The sequence below is a fragment of the Oryctolagus cuniculus genome, chromosome 18 (genome assembly GCF_964237555.1).
Source record: "Oryctolagus cuniculus chromosome 18, mOryCun1.1, whole genome shotgun sequence".
Classification (NCBI taxonomy): domain Eukaryota; kingdom Metazoa; phylum Chordata; class Mammalia; order Lagomorpha; family Leporidae; genus Oryctolagus; species Oryctolagus cuniculus.
In genome coordinates, this window is record NC_091449.1 from 57,942,879 (window position 1) to 57,965,219 (window position 22,341).

At 50.7% G+C, this 22,341-nt stretch overlaps 1 protein-coding gene across 1 annotated transcript; it reads left to right on the forward strand.

Annotated features, from left to right (window-relative positions):
* Nucleotides 1-1,194: 1,194 nt before the first annotated feature.
* GABARAPL2 (GABA type A receptor associated protein like 2) lies at nucleotides 1,195-13,345 on the forward strand. The gene is made up of 4 exons (XM_002711728.5): nucleotides 1,195-1,504; nucleotides 1,851-1,906; nucleotides 2,924-3,096; nucleotides 12,737-13,345. The coding sequence occupies exons 1-4, from the start codon at nucleotides 1,471-1,473 to the stop codon at nucleotides 12,825-12,827; spliced, it is 354 nt and encodes a 117-aa protein (XP_002711774.1). The 5' UTR covers nucleotides 1,195-1,470; the 3' UTR covers nucleotides 12,828-13,345.
* Nucleotides 13,346-22,341: the final 8,996 nt, after the last annotated feature.

Consider the following 22,341-nt stretch of genomic DNA (forward strand, 5'->3'; position numbering starts at 1 on the left):
CAATGGCCGCCGCGGCCGGCGTGCTGCGACCGGCGCACCGCGCTGATCTGATGGCAGGAGCCAGGTGCTTCTCCTGGTCTCCCATGGGGTGCAGGGCCCAAGCACTTGGGCCATCCTCCACTGCACTCCCGGGCCACAGCAGAGAGCTGGCCTGGAAGAGGGGCAACCGGGACAGAATCTGGCGCCCCGACTGGGACTAGAACCCGGTGTGCCGGCGCCGCTAGATGGAGGATTAGCCTATTGAGCTGCAGCGGCAGCACCAGTTTCTAAGTATGAAACTCAAAGGATTTTCCACTTCGTTAACAAACCCTCTTCTGGCTGTTGAGACACGCAACCGTAAATGCACAGAAATACTTGTAGACTGAACCCTGCATTCCACAGCATCCGTGGGGAATTCGATCTGTAGGAAGTGATGGATGACATTATTCAAACACACAGGCCTTTTGGATGCAGCAGAATCACAAGCATGTAGCAGGGGTCATGTGCCCAATTAGATGAATGTTCCGGTCACATGTTCACCAGCTAATAAACAGATGGTGACCCAGGACACCCTGCCCTGGTGACTCTGCTTGGAAGAAAGGAATCACATCGCTGAGTGGAGAACCTCAAGGCTACGTGCAGGCAGGTGACACAGAGGGCCCGGCTGTGCCTGCTAAGCCACTCCCACTGCCCAACAAGGAAACCTGCCCCGTGACCAGCACTCAGAGGAATTCCGGCCTGGCAGTCACCTCTAACTTCCCTGCTGGGTGAAGGTTAAGGGATCGCTGTGTGGCCGCTGATGTCACACAAGCATTTGTGACACCCTCCATATGCATCCACACGTATATTCGTGGATCAAGGAAGGAAATGGGATTCCTGTATGATTTCTGGATTCAAGGTAACCTAGCATGGCTGACCTCAGTGCAAGACCCCCTGGACGTCATCAGCTCCCCTCCCCACACACAGCCCTCAAACTGCCAACACTCCCCTATGCTGAGTCCCCCACCCCTCACCGCTGCAAATATCCCCCAAACTGTCAACGCCCTAACAAGAGACCACTCTTCTGTCATTCATATTCCTAAATACCCTTCTGGTCAGCACCGTCCCAGACTTCCCCTATGAACAACCCTAAGAGCCCTAGCCTCTCAGCCACGCCCCCAAAAGTCTTCCGTATCAGTCACCAACGCCCTGGCGCCCCACCCCCGTCACAGGTCCTCCAGCAGTCCTCCCCCGACCCAGTAGCCAGTAGCCCTCAAGACACCCCTGCCACCAGCGCCACAGCCCGATCGCCCCCTGCGCCCCTAGTGCGGCCCCGCCCCCTGGAGCGGCGACCCTGCGGGCGGCGCCGGAAGCCCCGCCCCTGCCAGTTGCTAGGCTCCGGCAGCCGGAAGTCCCGCCTGCCGTGTAGTCGCTGCCGTCGTTGTTGTTGTGGTCGGTTCGCTGAACTCCGCGGCTCCCGAGAGCCGGCTGCGTCCCCTCGCTGCCGCCGCCATGAAGTGGATGTTCAAGGAGGACCACTCGCTCGGTAAGCTCTCGGCCGCCGGCCGGCCGGCCCGCGGGGAGTGGGGGCGGCGGGTGGGCCCCCTCCCCCACTCGGGCCGCCCTGGGCCGGGTCGGGCGGGGCGGATGCTGCGCTCCGGGCTCGGGTCGCCGAGGGCCCGGGCCGTCGTGGGCAGCCGCCCCCTGGCCCGGTGCGGCCCTCTGCGGCCCCTCCTCCGGGAGCCCGGGGGCAGAGGACCGCGGTCGCGGAGACACCGGACGAGGGCCGGGGCTTGCGCAGGTCGCCGGGGGAGGAGGACCGCGAGGGCCTGGGGCCCGGCACCGGCCCGGCGGGCAGGCGCCGCCGTCAGCCCGGTGTGTTTCTCTCTCAGAACACAGATGCGTGGAATCCGCGAAGATCCGAGCGAAATACCCCGACCGGGTTCCGGTGAGTGTGGGACTCCCCGCCCCCTCGCCCTGCTGGCTCCCCTGTCCCCTGCCCGGGAGCGGCGACGGGGCCCAGCCGTGCGACACTGGGTGAGCTGAGGTTCCGGACCCCGCTTGGCGTGGCCGGCGGTCCCCCGGCCGGGGTCGAGGGGCTGGGGCTGGTGCTGTTCAGGTGCCTCAGTGCTGAATCTCCCGATCTGGGCCAGCGAGCTGTCTACAGCCCCAGGGCTCCCTGGCCAATTACGTAAGGAACGATGTTCTAGGACAGGGCAACAGGTCACTGCCACTTTTGGGAACGGTGGCGGAGCGACTCACCGTGGTCCTGGAAGCGGCCCTTAGGTTTCGGGACGTGCAGTCTTTCACTCTGCGTGTCGGGCTCGCGGACTTCTCGTTCCTCTTGTGCACGGGGACCATGTCGTCTTGCCTGACCGAGGATGCTGCAGAGCTGCGGGGAGTCCCTTCTCCCGGGTCTCCTTTTAGTCAGTGATGCATTCGCGCCTGTAGTTTGTGGTCCGTGTTGGTTTGGAGAGGTTCCCCTGGGGAGGGCACAGACCCGAAAGCTGTTCAGAGAAGCGACAGGCCACCCGAGGAGCCTGCCAGGCAGCCCAGCGGCCCGCCCGTGCTTGCCGGCTGTGTCCGTGGGCCCTCAGTTCTGCAGCGTGGAGGTGGGTCCACTCTGGGGTCCTGGAGGAAGCGGCTGTACAGGAAACACCCACCAGGCATTCTCAGATCTGCCCAGATGAGATGTTGAAAGCCTCGGTAGCTGATTCTTCGGCATGCCGCGATCAGGATGAGAGGCTTAATTGACCACAGAGAAGCACTTACTGTTTCCCCATAATAGATGTGTAGCAGTTCCTGACGTCCAGATCGTGTGGCTGCTGGAGCCGGCGGGGTCTGGCCATGCTCGGCTGTTTCCCACCCAGCTCCTTGCCCACACTCTGCCCATCAGTGCCCCGCCAGTGTGGGGGAAGAGCCTCACGGGAAGAGACCCAGTCTTGACTTCTCTTTACTTTCCCAGGTGATTGTGGAAAAAGTCTCAGGCTCCCAGATTGTCGACATTGACAAACGGAAGTACCTGGTTCCATCTGACATTACTGTGGCTCAGTTCATGTGGATCATCAGGAAGAGGATCCAGCTCCCTTCTGAAAAGGCGATCTTCCTGTTCGTGGATAAGACAGTCCCACAGTCCAGGTGAGGTGCTGCCACACAGACCTCCGAGGGGGACGTCTGCCCGGCTGCTTAACACCACCAGACCCTTGGGAGGCCTCGGGATCTGCCTGGAATCTGGGTTTTATGGTCCCTGACACCAGGAGCGCCAGGAAAACAAGAAAGGGCTGCCATAAATGGGAGTGCACTTTGGATTAAGAAAATAGAACGAAGCCTAGACGGAAGAAAAAGAAAAACCCAGGCTCAGCCACCCAAGAATACTGGGAAATAGTCGAGCACGCAGGTCGGCCTAAGCCGTAGGTAGAACAAGGTATCAGACGAGGTTTCTCACGGGACCGTGAGGTCGCCCCTGCTGCTCTGTCAGGAGCTCTGGGCCTCCTGGGGCTCAGCTTCAATTGATCACCTGCTTGCTTCTCCTCACTTCCGTCAGCTCTTTGCCTTGGTGAGACGAGCGCCCAGCCCCCAGCACTTGTGGCCCCAGTTCACTCGATGCAGCCACTTGCTCAGTTGAGGTTATTCTTACAAGTGTGTTTATAAACACGAGGCATGTGACGTGCCTGAGGAAACGGCTGCTGCTCAGGAAAGGCTCTGAGGGCTCTCTGCGCTCTTTTACCGGCCTCGGCACCTCCTGCTTTGACTGCCACAGTGCTGTGCTGCCTGGAAGCCGCCTTTGGGATTCAGTTGTGACTTGGGGCCTGAATCTAGGCAGGGCTGTCACAGTTCCCCTCTTTGGTATAACTGACAGGCCAGCCTTAGTCCTCTTGGAATGGGGCACAGGGACTGGCTCAGTCTAAACTCCTGGTCACTCCATTGCCTTTACTGATTGGGCACTTCTAGGCCTGGAGCCAGATTCTGGACCCACCTTTTTGCTGAATGTGAATTCCTGGCCACATCTTCCCTTAGTGACCCAAACAAGGTTTCATTTGATGTCCTGTACAGTAGTAATTGTAAAAACTGAAGCTTTGAGATGCCCTAAGAACTAGACCAGTGTCGCTGAAATGCTTTCCTTTTTAAAAATCTGAAATACCCAGAAGAGGCCTAAGCCAAATTCCAGACCTTACTTCTGCTACCGGTGGAAAGCTTGGCTTTGGTCTTACTTCCTCCTTCCTGATCTCCACTTACTCTGCTTCCTAGTGTTGGTAGCGAGGCAAGCAGGGAAGAAACGGAGGCCTCTATGCTAAGGCCAACATCCAGCTTGAGGAGACGCTGGGCACCTCTGCTCTGCTACGTGAGGGACCTTACCACTGTCGGTTCTTCCTTGCGGGCCTCAGCACTGTGTTCCTGGGGGTGCTCTTCCTCGGGGGAGAAAGCCTTGGGCAACCGTGGTCACTCTTAGCTTCCCTTAAGGTAGCGGTGGAGGCCAGTCTTCCTAGAACCCCTGCGACTTCTGCAGTCTGGCTGACCCTGTGCTGCCTCCTCGCGGGAGGTGGGAGCTTAGTGGGGGAAGTGGGAGCCTGGCTGCGACAGCCGATTTTCCTGATTCTGGGTCTCGAGTACCTGAAGGAAAGCAGCAGGCTGCTGGAGACGTGAAGCGTACTCCGGGGGCGCCACAGAAGTCTAGCAATTAAAATGGCTACGAGTCTTACCAACTGCTCCTCCCCCAGTATCCCTGAGGTATAAATAGAATTGGAAATGAAAAATGTTTCTCAGGGCTGCTTCACGGCCAGTTTTTGACCCCATTTGCCTTTCTGATCTGCGGAGAACCCACCCTGAAACTGAATGCGGTAGACTCCTGTCAGGATTTTAGGACAAACCTACCAGGAGCCCAGATCCTACCCTGCGGAGTTAAGGGTGTTGGAGCCACCACCCTTCTGCCCAGCCCCTCAGCACTTCTGCCCCAGTAATGACTTCTCACCCCACACCGATGCAGCCACTTGTTCATGTGAGGATTTTATTCTTACAAAGTTGTTTATAAACAAAAGAGGCATGTGACGTCATCAGGCTATATGCAAATATAATTACCCCTTAGCAACACAGGGTGCCAGGGTCCCCTTCAAGTGTGACTCAGCTCCTCCTCCTCCTCCTCCTCTCCCTCGCCACCCCAGGCAGTCCTCAGCCCCTTCCTCAGCTCTTCCAGCTGTCCTTAGTGGAGAGAGGAGCGTCCTTCAACCTCCTCCCAGTGCTGGTCGTCTGCAAAGAGCGTGGGGAAGGTCAGAGGAGAGAAGGGTGTGTCCAGACCTGTGGAGCCCATCCCTCCCCTCACTGGCAGGTCTGCACGGGGATCACTTACGCCTGAGCCAGAGGCAGTGACTTCGGGTATTTCTGCTACAGAGAGGGACGCAGGTGCTCACCACGTAAATGTCACGTTACTGTGAAGGTAGTATGAAATGTTGATTCTCAAAACAGAGGCCGAGGCAAATCCCTGTTTCACTTCCTTGATTCAGAGTTCTTGTTTTGCTATAACTGTGGGGAATCACAGCTGCCTTTCCCCTTCAGCATTGCAAAGCTGAATTCTCTGCCTAGATTCCCGCATCAGAATCAGGTGAAAACCAGAAGGGAACTGTGCCTTGGTACAGACGGAACTTGAGAAAGAACACCAGGGTACAAGGATCCCAGCTGTGGCCTTACAGGGAACCCAGACCTGGCTCTTTGGTCTTTCGTTTAGAATGCAGATAAGAGTCCTGTTGCTCCCTTGTTTAGAAAATAAACTGTAGTATATTACTAAAACAAAATCTCTAGGATGTTATAATTTGACATGGGGAAACCTGTGATGGTTAAGGTTGTGATGTTTAGCTGCTTCTAAATCTTAAGACTTTTTTTTTTTTTTTAATTTATTTATTTATATGAAAGTCAGAGTTACAGAGAGAAGGAGAGGCAGAGAGAGAGAGGTCTTCCATCCGCTGGTTCACTCCCCAGTTGGCTGCAATGGCCAAAGCTATGCCGATCCGAAGCCAGGAGCCAGGAGCTTCTTCCAGGTGTCCCAAGCAGGTGCAGAGGCCCAAGGACTTGGACATCTTCTACTGCTTTCCCAGGTCACAGCAGAGAGCTGGATTGGAAGAGGAGCAGCTGAGACTTGAACCGGCGCCCATATGGGATGCCGGCACTGCAGGTGGCAGCTTTACTCGCTATGCCACAGTGCTGGCCCCAAGACTTCAGTATTAAATATGGCCTTGTGTTTGGGTGCAGCAGGTTAAGCTGTGGTTTGTGATGCTGGCATATGTGCCGGTTCAAGTCCTAGTTACTCTGCTTCCAATCCAGCTTCCTGCTAACGCTCCTGGGAAGGCAGCAGAATATGGCCCAAGTGCTTGGGCCCCTTTCCCCCATGTGAGAGACCAGGATGGGGTTCCTGACTTTTGGCTTTGGCCTGGCCCAGATCTGGCTGGTGAGGCAGTGTGGGGAGAAAACCAGTGAATGAAGGATGTCATATATTATAGTCCATCTTTTATATTTAGAAATGTGCTGGCCGGCACCGCGGCTCACTAGGCTAATCCTTTGCCTGTGGTGCCGGCACACCGGGTTCTAGTCCCGGTTGGGGCACCGGATTCTGTCCCGGTTGCCCCTCTTCCAGGCCAGCTCTCTGCTGTGGCCAGGGAGTGCAGTGGAGGATGGCCCAAGTGCTTGGGCCCTGCACCCCATGGGAGACCAGGAGAAGCACCTGGCTCCTGCCATTGGATCAGCGCAGTGCGCCGGCCGCGGTGGCCATTGGAGGGTGAACCAACGGTAAAGGAAGACCTTTCTCTCTGTCTCTCTCACTGTCCACTCTGCCTGTCAAAAAAAAAAAAAAAAAAAAAAAAAAAAAAAAAAAAAGTGCTTAAATCAGCACTTTTGAAAATTTATAGGTAAATACCTTTTCAATAAGTTTATATTTAAAAAATCTGGTAAAAAAAAAAACCAACCAATAGTTAATCTTTATATTTTACAATCTTTAGGGCCACATTCACTTTTACTTTGTGGCTAGTGCCTTCCCAGGATCCGTGGTAGTGGTCATTGGTCTCTTCCTCACCTAGCCCCTCTTGCTCTGCTGGCAGAGAGAAGTCCAGGTTGAGAGGAAACCTATCAGCTCCTCAGCAGACGGCTGGCCAGATGTGCTCCTCAGTGCCGCCAGCTCAGCAGGCAGGCAGGGTCAGCCTCCATGACTTGTCCTTGGTCAGAGCCAGGGGCAGGTGCCATGTGATCAACCGCTCATAATTCACAGAATTTTGAGTAGCAGAAAGCTAGTGTTTGCGCTGAGCAACGTGGTCATTCCTGGAGATGGTGCCTACTTACATTTGTGTTTTTTGTTGGTTAGTTTCCCCACTGGAGACATGGGTTTTCCTGGATCATGTTACCTTGAATGGAGTAGGGGAGAGTAAGGTTTTAGGGGGCAATTTAGGTTCACCTCACTTGATACTTCAAGGGCCTATCTCACTTCAGATAGGCTGCATGGTTTAAACCTGCCATTGGCTTTTTCCCCTTTCTTTCATTAGACCAGAGTTTGGAAGGAGGCAGTGTTTGCAAGAGTCCTTGGTGTCACAGTGTGGAGTGGGCATTAGTACGGGGGTCAGAGGCCGTTTTTCTGTCTTCTCCAGCCACGTCCTGGTAACACAGAGCTGCCTCTGCCTCAGGCCCTGAGGCATTCCAGCAGTGCTCTGTGACCTGCCCGGTGCCATGTGGCTCAGGCCTTGGGATTCTGAGGGACACTCATCTTCCCCGAGGTTTGTAGAATGTGTCTTAGGCTGACACACCAGCTGCCTGCTGACTAGGGTCACATCTTGGTGGCCCCCCTCCACGCCTACATGCACACTTGAGTATGTGGCCCAGCCCCTTCTGGCTCCAGGCCAAGTCAGTCTGACTGCATGTATGTGGTCCAATCCCTTAAGTGCTAATTTCAAACCAGTACACTGTAGACTGTTTCATGGCGGTCAGTGAAACCTGAGTCTGGCAGGTGTTCACCACTGCCCAGGGATATCCCTAAAGTAAGGACACAGTGCTGCTGTCAGCTAAGTGAGGTTTCCACGTGAGGTCGAGGACAGAAAAGAAGGGTTTGGGGCTCTCTAAGTCATTAGGCACACCATCTGGTAGTTGAGTTACAGGATCTGAAGGAAAGCGCTAGGACCGTGCTGTCCAGCCGCTGCTGCAGTGGCTGGCAGCAGTGACCTTAGCTGGGAGCTGGACAGCTGGGTGACTGTGTACACATTTGTATGCCCGGGAAGCGCTGTTCTCAGGAAGACCTCTGCAGGAGGTACAAGGACTCCACTGACGCTGGGTCAGTAGAACACAGTGGGAGGTAGCACAGCTCGGTGGTTAGGTCTCCTGGTCTTGTAACCTGGGGTGAATTATTTAATTTATTTATGCCTTAGTTTTCTCATCTGTGAACTCTGGATTACAATAGTGCCTACCTTGTAAGACTTTTGCAAGGATAAAGTTAATATATACAACACACTTACAGCAATGCATGGCAGCTAAGTGTTTGCTATTGTAATTAGGATTTTTATTATTAGCTTCTCTAGCTGCCAAGGTACTGCTTAAACAAGCTGATACACTCAATTTTTTAAATGTTAGTCTCATTGAGTTTTTTTGTTTTGTTTTGTTTTTTTGATTTATTTATCTGAAAGGCAGAGTTACAGAGAGGAAGAGGCAGAGAGAGAGAGAGAGAGACTCTCTTCCACCCGCTGGTTCACTCTGAAATGGCCACAGCAGCTGGGGCTGGGCACACCAGAAGCCAGGAGCTCCTTCTGGGTCTCCCACATGAATACCGAGGCCCATGGACTTGGGCCATCTTCTGCTGCATTACCAGGCCAAAGCAGAGAGCTGGATCGGAAGTGGAGCAGCTGAGTCTCAAACTTGCACCCATACGGGATACCGGCACTGCAGGCAGCTGCAGCTGCCTTACCCAGTACACCACAGCGCCAGGCCCTCAACTTTTTCTTAAAAGACAGTGGAATCTAAAGGTGCAGAGGCATGAAGGCCACATGATATGTGTCCTCTTGTCCTGCCAAGGATCAGGGCTCAGAGTCTCAGCCTGCCTTAGTATCATCCCAGCTAGGGAGTCTGGGACAGGCCCTGGTGTTTATGAAGTCCTTTAAGGATGTCTGCGTTAGCAGTGGGACTTGAGTCATTGCCCTGGGGCTTCCAACTTGTCAGGAAAAGAACAGAAACTTAGGGGCCGGCACTATGGCGTAGCATGTTAATGTCCTGGCCTGAGGCAGCAGCATCCCATATGGGTGCCGGTTCTAGTACCAGCTGCTCCTCTTCTGATCTGGCTCTCCGCTATGGCCTGGGAAAACAGTAGAAGATGGCCCAAATCCTTGGGCCCCTGCACCCATGTGGGAGACCTGGAGAAAGCTCCTGGCTGTTGGCTTCAGATCGGCACAGCTCTGTTGCAGCCATCTGGGGAGTGAACCAGTGGATGGAAGACCTCTGTTTCTACCTCTCTTTGTAACTCCTGTCTTTCAAATAAATAAAATCTTAAAAAAACAAAACAAAACAAAACAGAAACTTAGTCAAATGGAACCAGACTTATCACAAGCACACAATGTCTTCTGCTAATTGCTACTCAATTGATAATAGTAGAGGTGAGGTATTAAGTTAGCTGTCATTGGGGCCGGCGCTATAGCTCACTTGGTTAATCCTCACCTGCGGAGCCAGCATCCCATGTGGGCACCAGGTTCTAGTCCCGGTTGCTCCTCTTCCAGTCCAGCTTTCTGCTCTGGCCCGGGAGGGCAATGGAGGATGACCCAAGTGCTTGGGCCCTGTACCCACATGGGAGACCAGGAGGAAGCGCCTGGCTCCTGGCTTCGGATTGGCACAGCGCCGGCTGTAGCGGTCATTTGGGGGGTGAACCAGCGGAAGGAAGACCTTTCTCTCCGTCTCTCTCACTGTCTGTCAAGTAAAAAAAAAAAAAATAGCTGTCATTAAGGTCATCCTGGACACTTAGTCTAAGTGGGATAGAGTGGGGGCAGCAGCTGTAGCTGTTTTCCCATTAGCCTTTTTTTTTTCTTTCTTTTTTCGACAGGCAGAGTGGACAGTGAGAGAGAGAGACAGAGACAAAGGTCTTCCTTTTACCGTTGGTTCACCCTCCAATGGTCGCTGCAGCAGGCGCGCTGCTGCCGGCACACTGCGCTGATCCAATGGCAGAAGCCAGGTGCTTCTCCTGGTCTCCCATGGGGTGCAGGGCCCAAGCACTTGGGCCATCCTCCACTGCACTCCCTGGCCACAGCAGAGAGCTGGCCTGGAAGAGGGGCCACCGGGACTAGTACCCGGTGTGCCGGCGCCGCAAGGCGGAGGATTAGCCTAGTGAGCCGCGGCCCCCATTAGCCTTATTCCTAGGAACGGAGGCATTCCCAAACTCCATGTAGGAATCTTGAAAGCCTCAGCTGCTTGTTCACACTTTTCTGCTAGTTGCTGGCATTTCCCCACTTCCTGGCTTGTGCCCCTACTTCCTACTCATGTAAAAGCAGGTATCAGGCATCTTTCTCTACCTGCTTGCACACAGACTCACCTGGGCACTTAGAAGCACACTGATGCCTGGGTTTTGCCTCCAGAGATGGTGATTTGATTGGTCCAGGGTGGAGCTCAGGCATGATGTTAAAGCTCTCCAGTGACTGAAGTGCGATGGTTGAATCCCCCGGTCTAGCTCTCATGAGCACGGGCTTCTCCCTCTACATGTAACTTCAACATCTAGTAGCTACATTAAAAAAGTAAAACTGGGTAAAATTAGTAAATTTTACTTAACCAAAATTTTGTCATTTCAGCATGTAACCAGCTGAGCTATTTTGAAACCGTGTGTGTGATTCACAAAGCACATCCAGCTCATATGAGCCCATTTCAAGTCTGACTGTAGCTGGCAGCTGCTGAGCTGGACGGTGATGCCACAGGACATTTCTACCAACAGACGCTTCTTTTAGATGGTGCTGTTCCAGGGAGTCGATATCTCACAAATTCTAGGTTAGGAAATCCTCGCAGGGAGCACTATGTTTCTCGCAGAGGATGCCGAGGGCAGGCCATTTTGTATTCACACCCCCACGTTGTTACTTAATAATTCATCTGCCCACACAGCCATCCAAGAAAGGAGGCAGGGAGAACAGGAACGGAAAAGCTCCCCCTTTCTAAACGTTGACCTGAGCGCCTGTTCACATGTTGGTCCCACCCCCAGCCCGCCAGGAGTAAAGCAGCACGGTGGGGCAGTCATCACCAAGCTCCTGACCCCTCTGATCCTCCCTGGCCTTGGTTTACTGAGTCCTGGATGTTAGCATCAGTCGTCTGGGCTGGTGACTCCAGACATACTGAGCCAGCTCTCGGACTGGACCTCTCACTGCTACTTCTGGTTCACCTCACCACTCATGGTCACGCTAACATTTGCCACATGCTCATTCCAAGTAGTATAATCACGTGGCCAGGGCTCGCACGGGCTTCCCAGTGTTACTAGTCTCACTCTGGATCACTCAGTTTCGTGGCAGAGAGCTCAGTTGGGTCTCCGCTGCAGTCTGTTTCAGTTAGGGAAAGCCAGCTTCCACACCCACACATGTGTAGCTGTGCGTGTCTATTTCTGGAGGGTTCTTTGGATCTCAGATAAAATGGATTTTTTTTTGCATGATATGTGAAGGAATTAACTTTTCTTTGGTGATGCTGATACATACTTCTGAGGGTGCAGGGGTTGGGCCCAGGAGATTCCACAAGAGTGAACCCACTACTGCCTGTCATATTAAGGACAGATTGAGAATGTTCAGTGAAATCGGCTGAAGGAGAAGACCGCTCAGTATTCTTCCTTACCAGGATTCTTCGCCCACACAGGAATGGCCTCTTGGGCTCTTCGTTATGCTTAGTTTTTTTTTCTTCCCTATGTCCTTGTCATTTAAAAGGCAGTCAGGAGAGGTGGCCATTGTGGTGTACCTGCTGCAGAGCTGCCGCTTGGGATGGCTGCAGCCTGTACTGGAGCACCTGGGGTTGAGTTCTGGCTGCTCCATTCCCGATTCAGCTTCCTGCTAATGCACTTGGGAGGCAGCAGATGTGGTCTCTCATGTGGAGCTCCTGGCTCTCAGCTTTGGTCTGGCCCCAGACCAAGCTGTTGCAGGCATTTGGGGTGTGAACCAGCAGATGGAAGATCTCTGTCTATCCTCTGTCACTCTGCTTTTCAAATATGTAAATAAAAGGCATTCAGGAGGAGGCATTTGGCTTAATTGTTGAGGCATTTGGCTTAATTGTTGAGACATCTGTGTCCCGTATCAAAGTGCATGGGTTCCATTCCTGACTCCAGCTTTCTGTCAGTGCAGACTCTGGGAGGCAGTGGTGATGGCTCAAGTAACTGGGTTTCTGCCACTCATGTGAGAGACCTTAATTTTGTTCCTAGCTTTGGCAATGGCCCAGGTCAGGACATTGCAGGCATCTGGGGAGTGAACTAGTAGATAGGAGCTCTCTTTATCTCTCTGCCTCACAAAAAAGAAAAAAGAAAAAGAAAATTTAGGCGCTAACCAGAACCTGCCTACTGCTGGCTTTAAAGGATTTGCTTAATGTTAGGGTGAGTGGAATGGTCCTGCTTCTGGGCTGGAAGATAGAAACTTTGATCCTGGCGTCACCTGTGGGTTCCTAATGTATCCCCAGGCTCTACAGGGCTCTACTTCTCTTTGGTAAAACAGGATTATGGGCCACATTCCTTTTACTACCTAGCAGTGAAGATCAAATTCCTTATCCCTGACACCTGGACCCCGATTTTCAATGATATTTTCTGTTTTTTTTCTCTTTCAAGCCTAACCATGGGACAGCTTTATGAGAAGGAAAAAGATGAAGATGGATTCTTGTATGTGGCCTACAGCGGAGAGAATACTTTTGGCTTCTGAGGGCCAGTGCTGGGCTAGGTGCACCGTTCCTGCTTGTGTATCTTGTAAATAGCCGGCCGTTTTCAGTTAAACCAGACCTCTTCACATAGACCTATTAGTGCATTTGTAACTGGATTTATTTCTTAATATATTGGAAGGTTTTGTTTCCTTAGATTAGTAAATTATCATACAGAGTTTTATTTTGAGTTTTTCTTTTTGTGCACTGTCCTCATGGCTATACTGTCCAGGGAACGTGTTCCTCTGGGCATCATATTTAATGAAGATATTTCCATACTGAAATGAGGTAGGTGCTGTATTAAAGTGAAAGGGAAGGAGATGATGCATTTACTCTGGATTATGTTTGAAGTGTTAGATGGCTAAGTATTACAAGCATCCAAATTAAATCCTTAGCAATCAGAACACTTGCTTCACTAGATTTTTGCCAACTGCCAATCATGTTGGACTGAGCTAAACCTGTTCCTCTTTCTGAAACTATTAAGGTAAATAATTAACAATAAAATTTCCTCTTATAAAGGCAATGCTGTGTGACCATGTCCTTTATTCACCTTCATTGGCAGGGGTGGGAGAGGTGGCTTCTGCGGCTGCCATGCCAGGAGGAGGGCTTGGGGGTGCCTTGGACAGGAAGCAGTGCGTGATGAGTACATCGTACAGGTCACAGGATGCCCTTTCCACTGTTTTCCTACCACCTCTGCCCATTGTGGGAAACTACTTTTACTGGCTTCTTGTTTCTCATCAGTATTTTTTAGAAATACAATTAAATATGAATATATAATCATTTTCTTACATAAAACATATTCATTGCTGTTTTGCATTTAACATTATAATCGACCATATCCTGAATGATCTTTCCATGTCAGTTTTATACATGCACCCTTTTATATGTACCCACACTCTTGAGGGTGCTGCTCTCCTTCTTCCCAAGAGTCAGAATGAGATTCTTCCAGGCCAACCAGTTTCATAATTTCTCACAAATTACTGTAGATGTGTAGTTGCCAGGACACAAAAGCATCTGAGAGAAGTGCCTACTTACTTGAGTCTACTCTGCTGGTCTCTATAGGGCTCTACAGTAAAGAAACCAGGTTAATCTAAGTACAGGTTGTTAAAAGGACTCCCTTGGGGCTGGTGCTATGGCACAGCAGGTTAAAGCCCTGGCCTGTCGTACCAGCATCCCATGTGGGTGCCAGTTCGAGACCCAGCTGCTCCACTTCTGATCCTGCTCTCTGCTATGGCCTGGGAAAGCAGTAGAAGATGGTCCAAGCCCTTGGGCCCCTGCACCTCCGTGGGAGACCCGAAAGAAGCTCCTGGCTTAAGATCGGCTCAGCTCTGGCTGCTGCAGCCCTTTGAAAGTGAACCAGCAGATGGAAGACTTCCCTCCTTCTCTGGCTCTACATTCTCTGTAACTCTGACTTTCAAATAAACAAATCTTAAAAATAAAAAAAAAGACTGTCTTACTTAGAGTTTCTATTGGAAAGAGGGCTGGTTTGTGGCTTCATGCTTAGTTTCTTCCCTTTTCTTCACTGTTCCAAAAAATCTGGGATTCGAGTTGGATACATGTCCCATTTCTAAGCCAGTGGTTCTGTGGCTTGGGGGCTGGAAGGAAAATGGGGAATATGGGGCTGGCACTGTGGTGCAGTGGGCTAAGCTGCTTCCTGCAGCACTGGCATCCATATGGGTGCCAGTTCAAGTCCTGGTTGCTCCACTTCCAATTCTGCAAATGCACCTGGGAAAGCAGCGGAGGGTGGCCTAAGTGCTTGGGCCTATGCACCCACGTGGGAGACCTGGAAGAAGCTCTCGGTTTCTGGCTTTGGTCTGGCCTAGCCCTGGCCATTGTGGCCATTTGAGGAGTGAACCAGTGGATCTCTTAACTCTGTCTTTTAAAAAGATATCTTTTTAAAAAATATTTATTTGAAAGGCAGCATTACAGAGAGGCAGAGGCAGAGAAAGAGAGAGGTCTTCCATCTGCTGATTCACTCCCCAAATGGCCTCCATGGCCAGAGCTGTGCCGAACTGAAGCCAGGAGATAGGAGCTGCTTCCAGGTCTCCCACGTGGGTGCAGGGGCCCAAGGATTTAGGACATCTTCTACTGCTGCCCAGGCCACAGCAGAGAGCTGAATTATAAGTGGAGCAGCTGGAACTTGAACTGGCGCCCATATGGGATGCTGGCACGGCAGGTGGTGGCTTTACTTACTATGCCACAGTGCCAGCCCCTAATTAAATCTTAAAAAAAAATTTTTTCTATTGGAAAAAAACAAAGCTCTTCAGTTTCATCTTAACCAAATTCTATAAGCAGTTCATCAAAAGTCTCTAATGATGTCAACTTCCCAGTTGGTATTAGAAGAAATATTCTTACCATAAACACCTTGGTCTTTAACTTGAATCAGTAATGTTTTATATTTATTTTTGCTGGAAGTTTGAAACCCGAAGCTGACAGAAACTGACCTAAGAGTGAGCAAGGTAACAGGAAGGAACAAACTAAGCTCTCTGTTACTAGAAATCTTGTCTGACATGCCTTCAACTCAACCTGGCCCAAGCAATAAAGAGAGAATTTATTATTACAGGTGTCACAGGGATGGTTCACTGGCTTCAGGCACAGCACCGTGCATCAGTTGATAACATCAAACCTCTCCATTTCTTGGTTTTGTTTTCCTGTGTGCTGAGTTGAGTTCATTCTCAGGCAGATTCCCTCCATGGCAAAGATGAACCCATCAGCTTAGCAAGTCTACTAAGGATGAACAGCGCCTCTTCGGGAAGCACTAACACAAAGTCCCTTGGAGGACTCTGGTCTTGCTTCAGCTACCAAACAGCCCTGCTTGGGGCAGGAATTTGTAGGAAAGAATGGTGAACCTCTCTAACCATGTGAACATTACAGAATGATACAGAATCCTACAGCATACAGGAGCTACAGAACTACACCAGGCTGGACACTGGCACACAAATATGGATACAGTATTACTCCATCCTCCAGAAGCTTATAACCAACATAAACGCGTAATTGCGAAGCAATGTTTTAAGTACAAAAGTAGAAAGTATTAGAATAGAGGAGGGAGTAGCTATTAGCTACAAACCAACCACTGGACAGCAGCCTTATTTGGAGTATCAGTACAAGCACAAGGATTTGTCAATCTTGCCTTTAAAATGTAGCAAATGAATAAAGACTGTATTGTATTTTATTACTTTTCAAATATTTATTTGAAAGAGTTACAGGAGAGAGAGCTACCATCACTGGTTCACTCCTCAAATGGTTTCAACGGCTAGGGCTGGACCAGGATGAAGCCAGGTGCCAGGAACTTCACCTGGGTCTCCCACATGGGTGCAGGTGCCCAAGCACTTGGGACATCTTTCGCTGCATTCCCAGGAACATTAGCAGGGAGCTGAATCCAGAGCAAAACAACTAGGACACAAACTTGCGTCTACATGGAATGGTGGCGAGGCAGTCAGTGGGTACCATGGGTTCATGTCCCAGCTTTTCTATTTCTGACCCAGCTTCCTGCTAATGGCCTGAGAAAAGCAGAAGATGGCTCAACTGTTTGGGCTCCTGCCACCCACATGGGAGACTCAGGTGAAGCTTTTGGCTCTGGTCTGGGCCAGTGTGGCTATCTAGGGAATGAACCAGTAGACAGAAGCTCTCCCTCTCTTTGTAAGTCTGACTTCCAAATAAATAAATAACTCTTTTTAAAAAAGCATCCAAGTCTCCTTCCAACTTAAGACTATATAAGATTTGGCCAGCGCCACGGCTCACTAGGCTAATCCTCCGCCTTGCGGCGCCGGCACACCGGGTACTAGTCCCGGTCAGCGCGCCGGATTCTGTCCCGGTTGCCCCTCTTCCAGGCCAGCTCTCTGGTGTGGCCCGGGAGTGCAGTGGAGGATGGCCCAAGTGCTTGGGCCCTGCACCCCATGGGAGACCAGGAGAAGCACCTGGCTCCTGCCATCGGATCAGCGCGGTGCGCCGGCCGCAGCGTGCCAGCCGCGGCAGATATTGGAGGGTGAACCAACAGTAAAGGACGACCTTTCTCTCTGTCTCTCTCTCTCACTGTCCACTCTGCCTGTCAAAAAATAAAAAATAAAAAATAAAAAAATACAGATATCTACTGAAAACTCATTCACAAATAAAACTTTTGACAATTTAAGAATAAAAGTTTATTTTAATTTGATAAAGAGAATCAGCGGGAAATCTAAAGCAGAAATGTGTATTATTACATGAGCTTAAAGCTACAATAATCTAGTATGATAACAACATTGGGACAAAAACCATGAATTGAACACGACTCAGCAGATCCATGTATGAAACATGTCATAAGTGGCATGAAAAATGGGTAGGGAAATCAACTAGTCAACAAATATAAATGGTATTATGACAACTGGCTACTTACATTTCACAAAACTCTAAAGGCAGTCTCGTTAAAAACAGGAAATTAACATAGATATGTAAGACCTTCATGGAGAAAATGATAAAATATTATTGAAGAACACACAAGAAGACCTAAATAAAGGAGATATAACAACATACCCTATTCAAAGATGAGAATATCTAGCATTATAAAGATTAAAAAAATCCTTTTTTAAAGAATAATTTTTATATCCATATAGAAAAACAAAGAACCAATAACCAAGAGAGTGTTAACAAAACCAATCTAGAGAGCCTTGTCTTAGCAGACAGTATGATATTACTAGGAATTAATAGCAATTTAGGTGGTGGGTGTCACGTGATCCAGAGAGAGACAAAACTGGAACACAACAGAAAGAGATCCATGTTCAAAGGGTAACAGCAATGGCGTGAAAAAGGAGAAACGGTAATGTTGTTGATCCATGATTCTGTAATTCTCATATTGGTATCATGGATAAATTCAAGGTAAATTAAAGATCGTAATGTACAAAAAGCGAAACCTAAGCAATATTTAGGACAAAAATTAGTGTCTCTCTGTGGAATAGGGAGGGAGTTCTCAGGTATGAAATTAAAACAGGGGCTGGCGCTGTAGCGTAGTGAGTTAAGCCCCTATGAGCACCAGTTGGAGTCCCAGCTGCTCCACTTCCAATCCAGCTCCCTGCTAATGTGTCTCGGGAAGCAGTAGAAGATGGCCAAAGTCCTTGGGCCCCTGAACTCACGTGGGAGACCTGGAAGAAGCTCCTGGCCCCTGGCTTCGGACTAGCCCAGCTCCAGCCGTCGCAGCCATTTGGGGAGTAAACCAGCAGATGGAAGACCTCTCTCTCTCTCTCTCTCCCTCTCTCCCTCCCTCCCTCTCCCTCTCTGTAACTCTACCTTTTGAGTAAAATAAATAAATCTTAAAAAAAAAAATTATAAAGGAAAAGACTGACACACTTAAGTACATTAAAAAGAAAACTTCCATACAAAAATGGCACTATAAACAAAAATACAAGTTACAGATGGGGTAAAAATGAAACATAATCAATTATAAAGAATCCATATACAGGCCGGCGCAGCGGCTCAATAGGCTAATACTCCACTTTGCGGCGCCAGCACACCAGGTTCTAGTCCCGGTTGGGATGCCGGATTCTGTCCCGGTTGCCCCTCTTCCAGGCCAGCTCTCTGCTGTGGCTTGGGAGTGCAGTGGAGGATGGCCCAAGTGCTTGGGCCCTGCACCCCATGGGAGACCAGGAGAAGCACCTGGCTCCTGCCTTCAGATCAGCGCGGTGCGCCGGCCGCGGCGGCCATTGGAGGGTGAACCAACGGCAAAAAGGAAGACCTTTCTCTCTGTCTCTCTCTCTCACTGTCCACTCTGCCTGTCCAAAAAAAAAAAAAAAAAAAAAAATCCATATACAGAGTAACGACTGTGATCAGTAAGACAGACAACGCTTGTGGCCAGCGCTGTGGCATAGCAGGTAAAGCCGCTGCCTGCAGTGCTGGCATCCCATATGGGTACCGGTTCAAGTCCTGGCTGCTCCATTTCTGATCCAGCTCTCTGCTCTGGCCTAGGAAAACACTAGAAGATAGCCTAAGTCCTTGGGCCTCTGCACCTGTGTGGGAGACCTGGAGGAAGCTCCTGGCTCCTGGCTTCGGATTAGGGCAGCTCTGGCCATTGTGGCCATCTGGGGAGTGAACCAGTGATGGAAGACCTCTCTGTCTCTGTCTCTGTCTCTTCCTCTCTGTAACTCTGCATTTCAAATAAATAAATGTTTAAAAAAATAAAAACAACCTAGCAGAAAAATAACCAAAATGTAACAGGTAAACCTACAAAAGGGAAACCTAAAAGGTCAGTAAGAGGGGCCAGTGCTGTGGCACAGCATGTTAGACTGTGGCCTGCAGCACCAGGATCCTATGTGGGCATTGGTTTGAGTCCTGACTGCTTCAATTCCTATCCAGCTCCCTGCTAATGTGCCTGGAAACACAGCAGAGGATGGCCCAAGTGCTTGGGCCCCTGCACCCACGTGGGAGACCAGATGAATCTCCTGGCTCTTGGCTTTAGCTTTGCTAGGCCCTGGCTATTGTCATTTGGGGAGTGAACCAGTGGATGGAAAAATCTCATTGTCTCTTCCTCTCTCTGTAACTCTGCCTTTCAAATAAATAAACAAGCAAACAAACAAATAAATAATTAAAATCAATAAAAAAAAAAAAGTCCTTCACTTCACTCACGGCCACTGTGTGTTGTATATTACACCAGCTCAAGAGTGTGTCACTCACAAAATCAGCAGACTCCACTTCTAGATATGTATTCTTATAAGAAATATGTGTAAGAATGATCACCATAACCTTGTTTATATGAGCAAAAAAAAAAAAAGAAAAACAACTGTCCATCAACAGGAAAATGTAGAGAAAGTGGTAAGTTCACACAGAATACTATACAGCAGTTAAAATGAACAAACTAAAGTTACAGGTATCAAATCAGTAAAAGCAATGGTCTCTGAGAAAAAGCAAGATGCAGAATATACTCATCACATCCTTTTTTATAAGATTTTATTTATTGGCCGGCGCCGCGGCTCACTAGGCTAATCCTCCGCCTAGCGGCGCCGGCACACCGGGTTCTAGTCCCGGTCGGGGCGCCGGATTCTGTCCCGGTTGCCCCTCTTCCAGGCCAGCCCTCTGCTGTGGCCAGGGAGTGCAGTGGAGGATGGCCCAGGTGCTTGGGCCCTGCACCCCATGGGAGACCAGGAAAAGCACCTGGCTCCTGGCTCCTGCCATCGGATCAGCGCGGTGCGCCAGCCGCAGCGCGCCGGCCGCGGCGGCCATTGGAGGGTGAACCAACGGCAAAAGGAAGACCTTTCTCTCTGTCTCTCTCTCTGTCCACTCTGCCTGTCAAAAAAAAAAAAAAAAAAAAGATTTTATTTATTTATTTGAAAGTCAGAGTTACACAGAGAAAGGAGAGGCAGGCAGAGAGAGAGAGAGAGAGAGAGAGAGAGAGAGAGAGAGAGAGAGAGAAAGAGGCCTTCCATCCGATTGTTCACTCCCCAAGTGGCCACAACAGCCAGAGCTGCACCAATCCGAAGCCAGGAGCCTCCTCCAGGACTCCCATGCGGATGCAGGGGCTCGAGGACTTGGGCCATCCTCTACTGCTTTCCCAGACCATAGCAGAGAGCTGGATTGGAAGAGGAGCAGCCAGGCCTCAAACTGGCGCCCATATGGGATGCCGGCACTTCAGGTGAGGGTGTTAACCCACGGTGCCGGCCCCCCACATCGTTTTTTTTTTAAATGATTCAGTTTTTTATTTGGAAGTTAGAGTTACAGAGAGAGGGAAAGACAAAGATATCTTCCATCTGCTGGCTCACTCCCCAGATGGCCACAACAGCCAGGCTAAAGCAGAGCAGGCTAAAGCCAAGAGCCACCAGCTTCATCCGGGTCTCTCATGTGGGTAGCAGGGGTCCAAGCATTTGGGCCACCTTCCGCTGCTTTCCCAGACCACTAGCAGGAAGCTGGATCAGAAGTGGAGCAGCAGGAACTCGAATCGATGTCCATATGAGATGTGGCATTGCAGGCAGTGGCTTTACCCCATACGCCACAATGTCCACCCACAATACCATTTCTATAATGTTTAAAAACACCAATATATCATATATTGCTTGCAGATAACAAACTTATATCATGAAGGGAGGGGAATGGGATCAAGGAGGGATAAATGTGGGATTTCCCTGATCCCTCCCCAACTACCCCCAGGCACCCAGCTAGTCCCTCCAGACATCCACCCTAGGCCCTTCTCCAACATCAAGGAAACCTCAGCTCCGGCACTGAGCTCCTCCCCTCTGTATCTCCTGCCCTCCTCCCAGTTCAGCTCCATTCCCTGGATCCCCTTTGCTGACACAGAGCCCCACATTCCATGCTGGCACCCACACAGTATCCTGGGAGCCACTCAGTTGCTCCCTCACCCTCACCCTCACCCTCACCCACTGGCTGGCCCCCACCTCATTGCTTCAGTGCACCTGTGTCCCCCCTACGGCTCCCTGAAGCGCTTGTCTGGGCCTCCTTTCTCTACAGATGCCCACAGTAATCTGTAACCTCCCCTTCACTGCCCCTTCCCCAAACCCTGAAGGGCCGTCACCAGGATGAAACCATTCTGCTTCCCAGCACAAAGTCCCCCCTGCTGTGACCCAAGTGCCTCAGTCAGCTGCACCTCTGGCCTCCCCAGTCCTCCAGCCCAGCCCAGACGCGCCACACTCATCTCTGGCCTTTGCACTGACCTTTCTCTTCACTTCAGAGCTCTGCTCCTGGGGCCTACACATGGTGCAGCAGTTACGCCACGGCTTTCAATCCTAGTATCCGTTAGTGGAGCTCCGGTTCCAGTGCCAGCGGCTGGGCTTCAGATCCAGCTCCCTGCTGATGCACTTGGGAAGGCAGTGCAGGATGAGCAAAGTATCTGGGCCCCTGCCACCCATGTGGAAGACCTGGAAGAAGCTCCGGGTTCCAGGCTTTGGCCCGGCCCAGCATCTGCTGTTGTGGCTATTGGGATGAACCAATGGATGGCAGATCTCTCTCTGCCTCTCACATAACTAAATAAAACTCTTTCCTCAAAACTGCCCCCATCTGCACCACCACTTCTTCTTGCTTGTCAACCCCTGATGCTTTCCTTAACCATTCTGCCCCTCAGGACCCTGTGTTCTTCTCCAGGTTGGGTATTAGGCCCCTGTCTCGGTCATGCTCCCTCCTCCCTGTCAGTCAAGGGGCAAGAGGCGGCCCCTCACCTTGTGCCTCAGGGGCAGCACAATGCCTGGCACAACAGTGGTGCTGGAGGCACGCGGGGTGACTGAGCTTACCTGGAGCCGAGCACACGCCAGCGAGCGTGAATGCAGCCTCATTTTTCATCTGTGGCTAAAACACACTGGTCGCACGAAGGGCATGTGTAGGCTTGTGTGCCAGGGTTTAGCAGTTTCAAAGGTGAACTGAGAGTCTCTTTCAAGGAGAATTTGGAAGGAGATAAGATAAATGTTATTATTCTCAAAAGACTCACTCTTCCTTAAACTGAGTGGCAGAATGCTTTCAAAAGCACAATTCCCCTTTCACCCTTATTTCCTTGGGAGAAAAAACACAACAGAGGTGGCTGACAACAAAGAATGCCAGCCACAAGTTAGG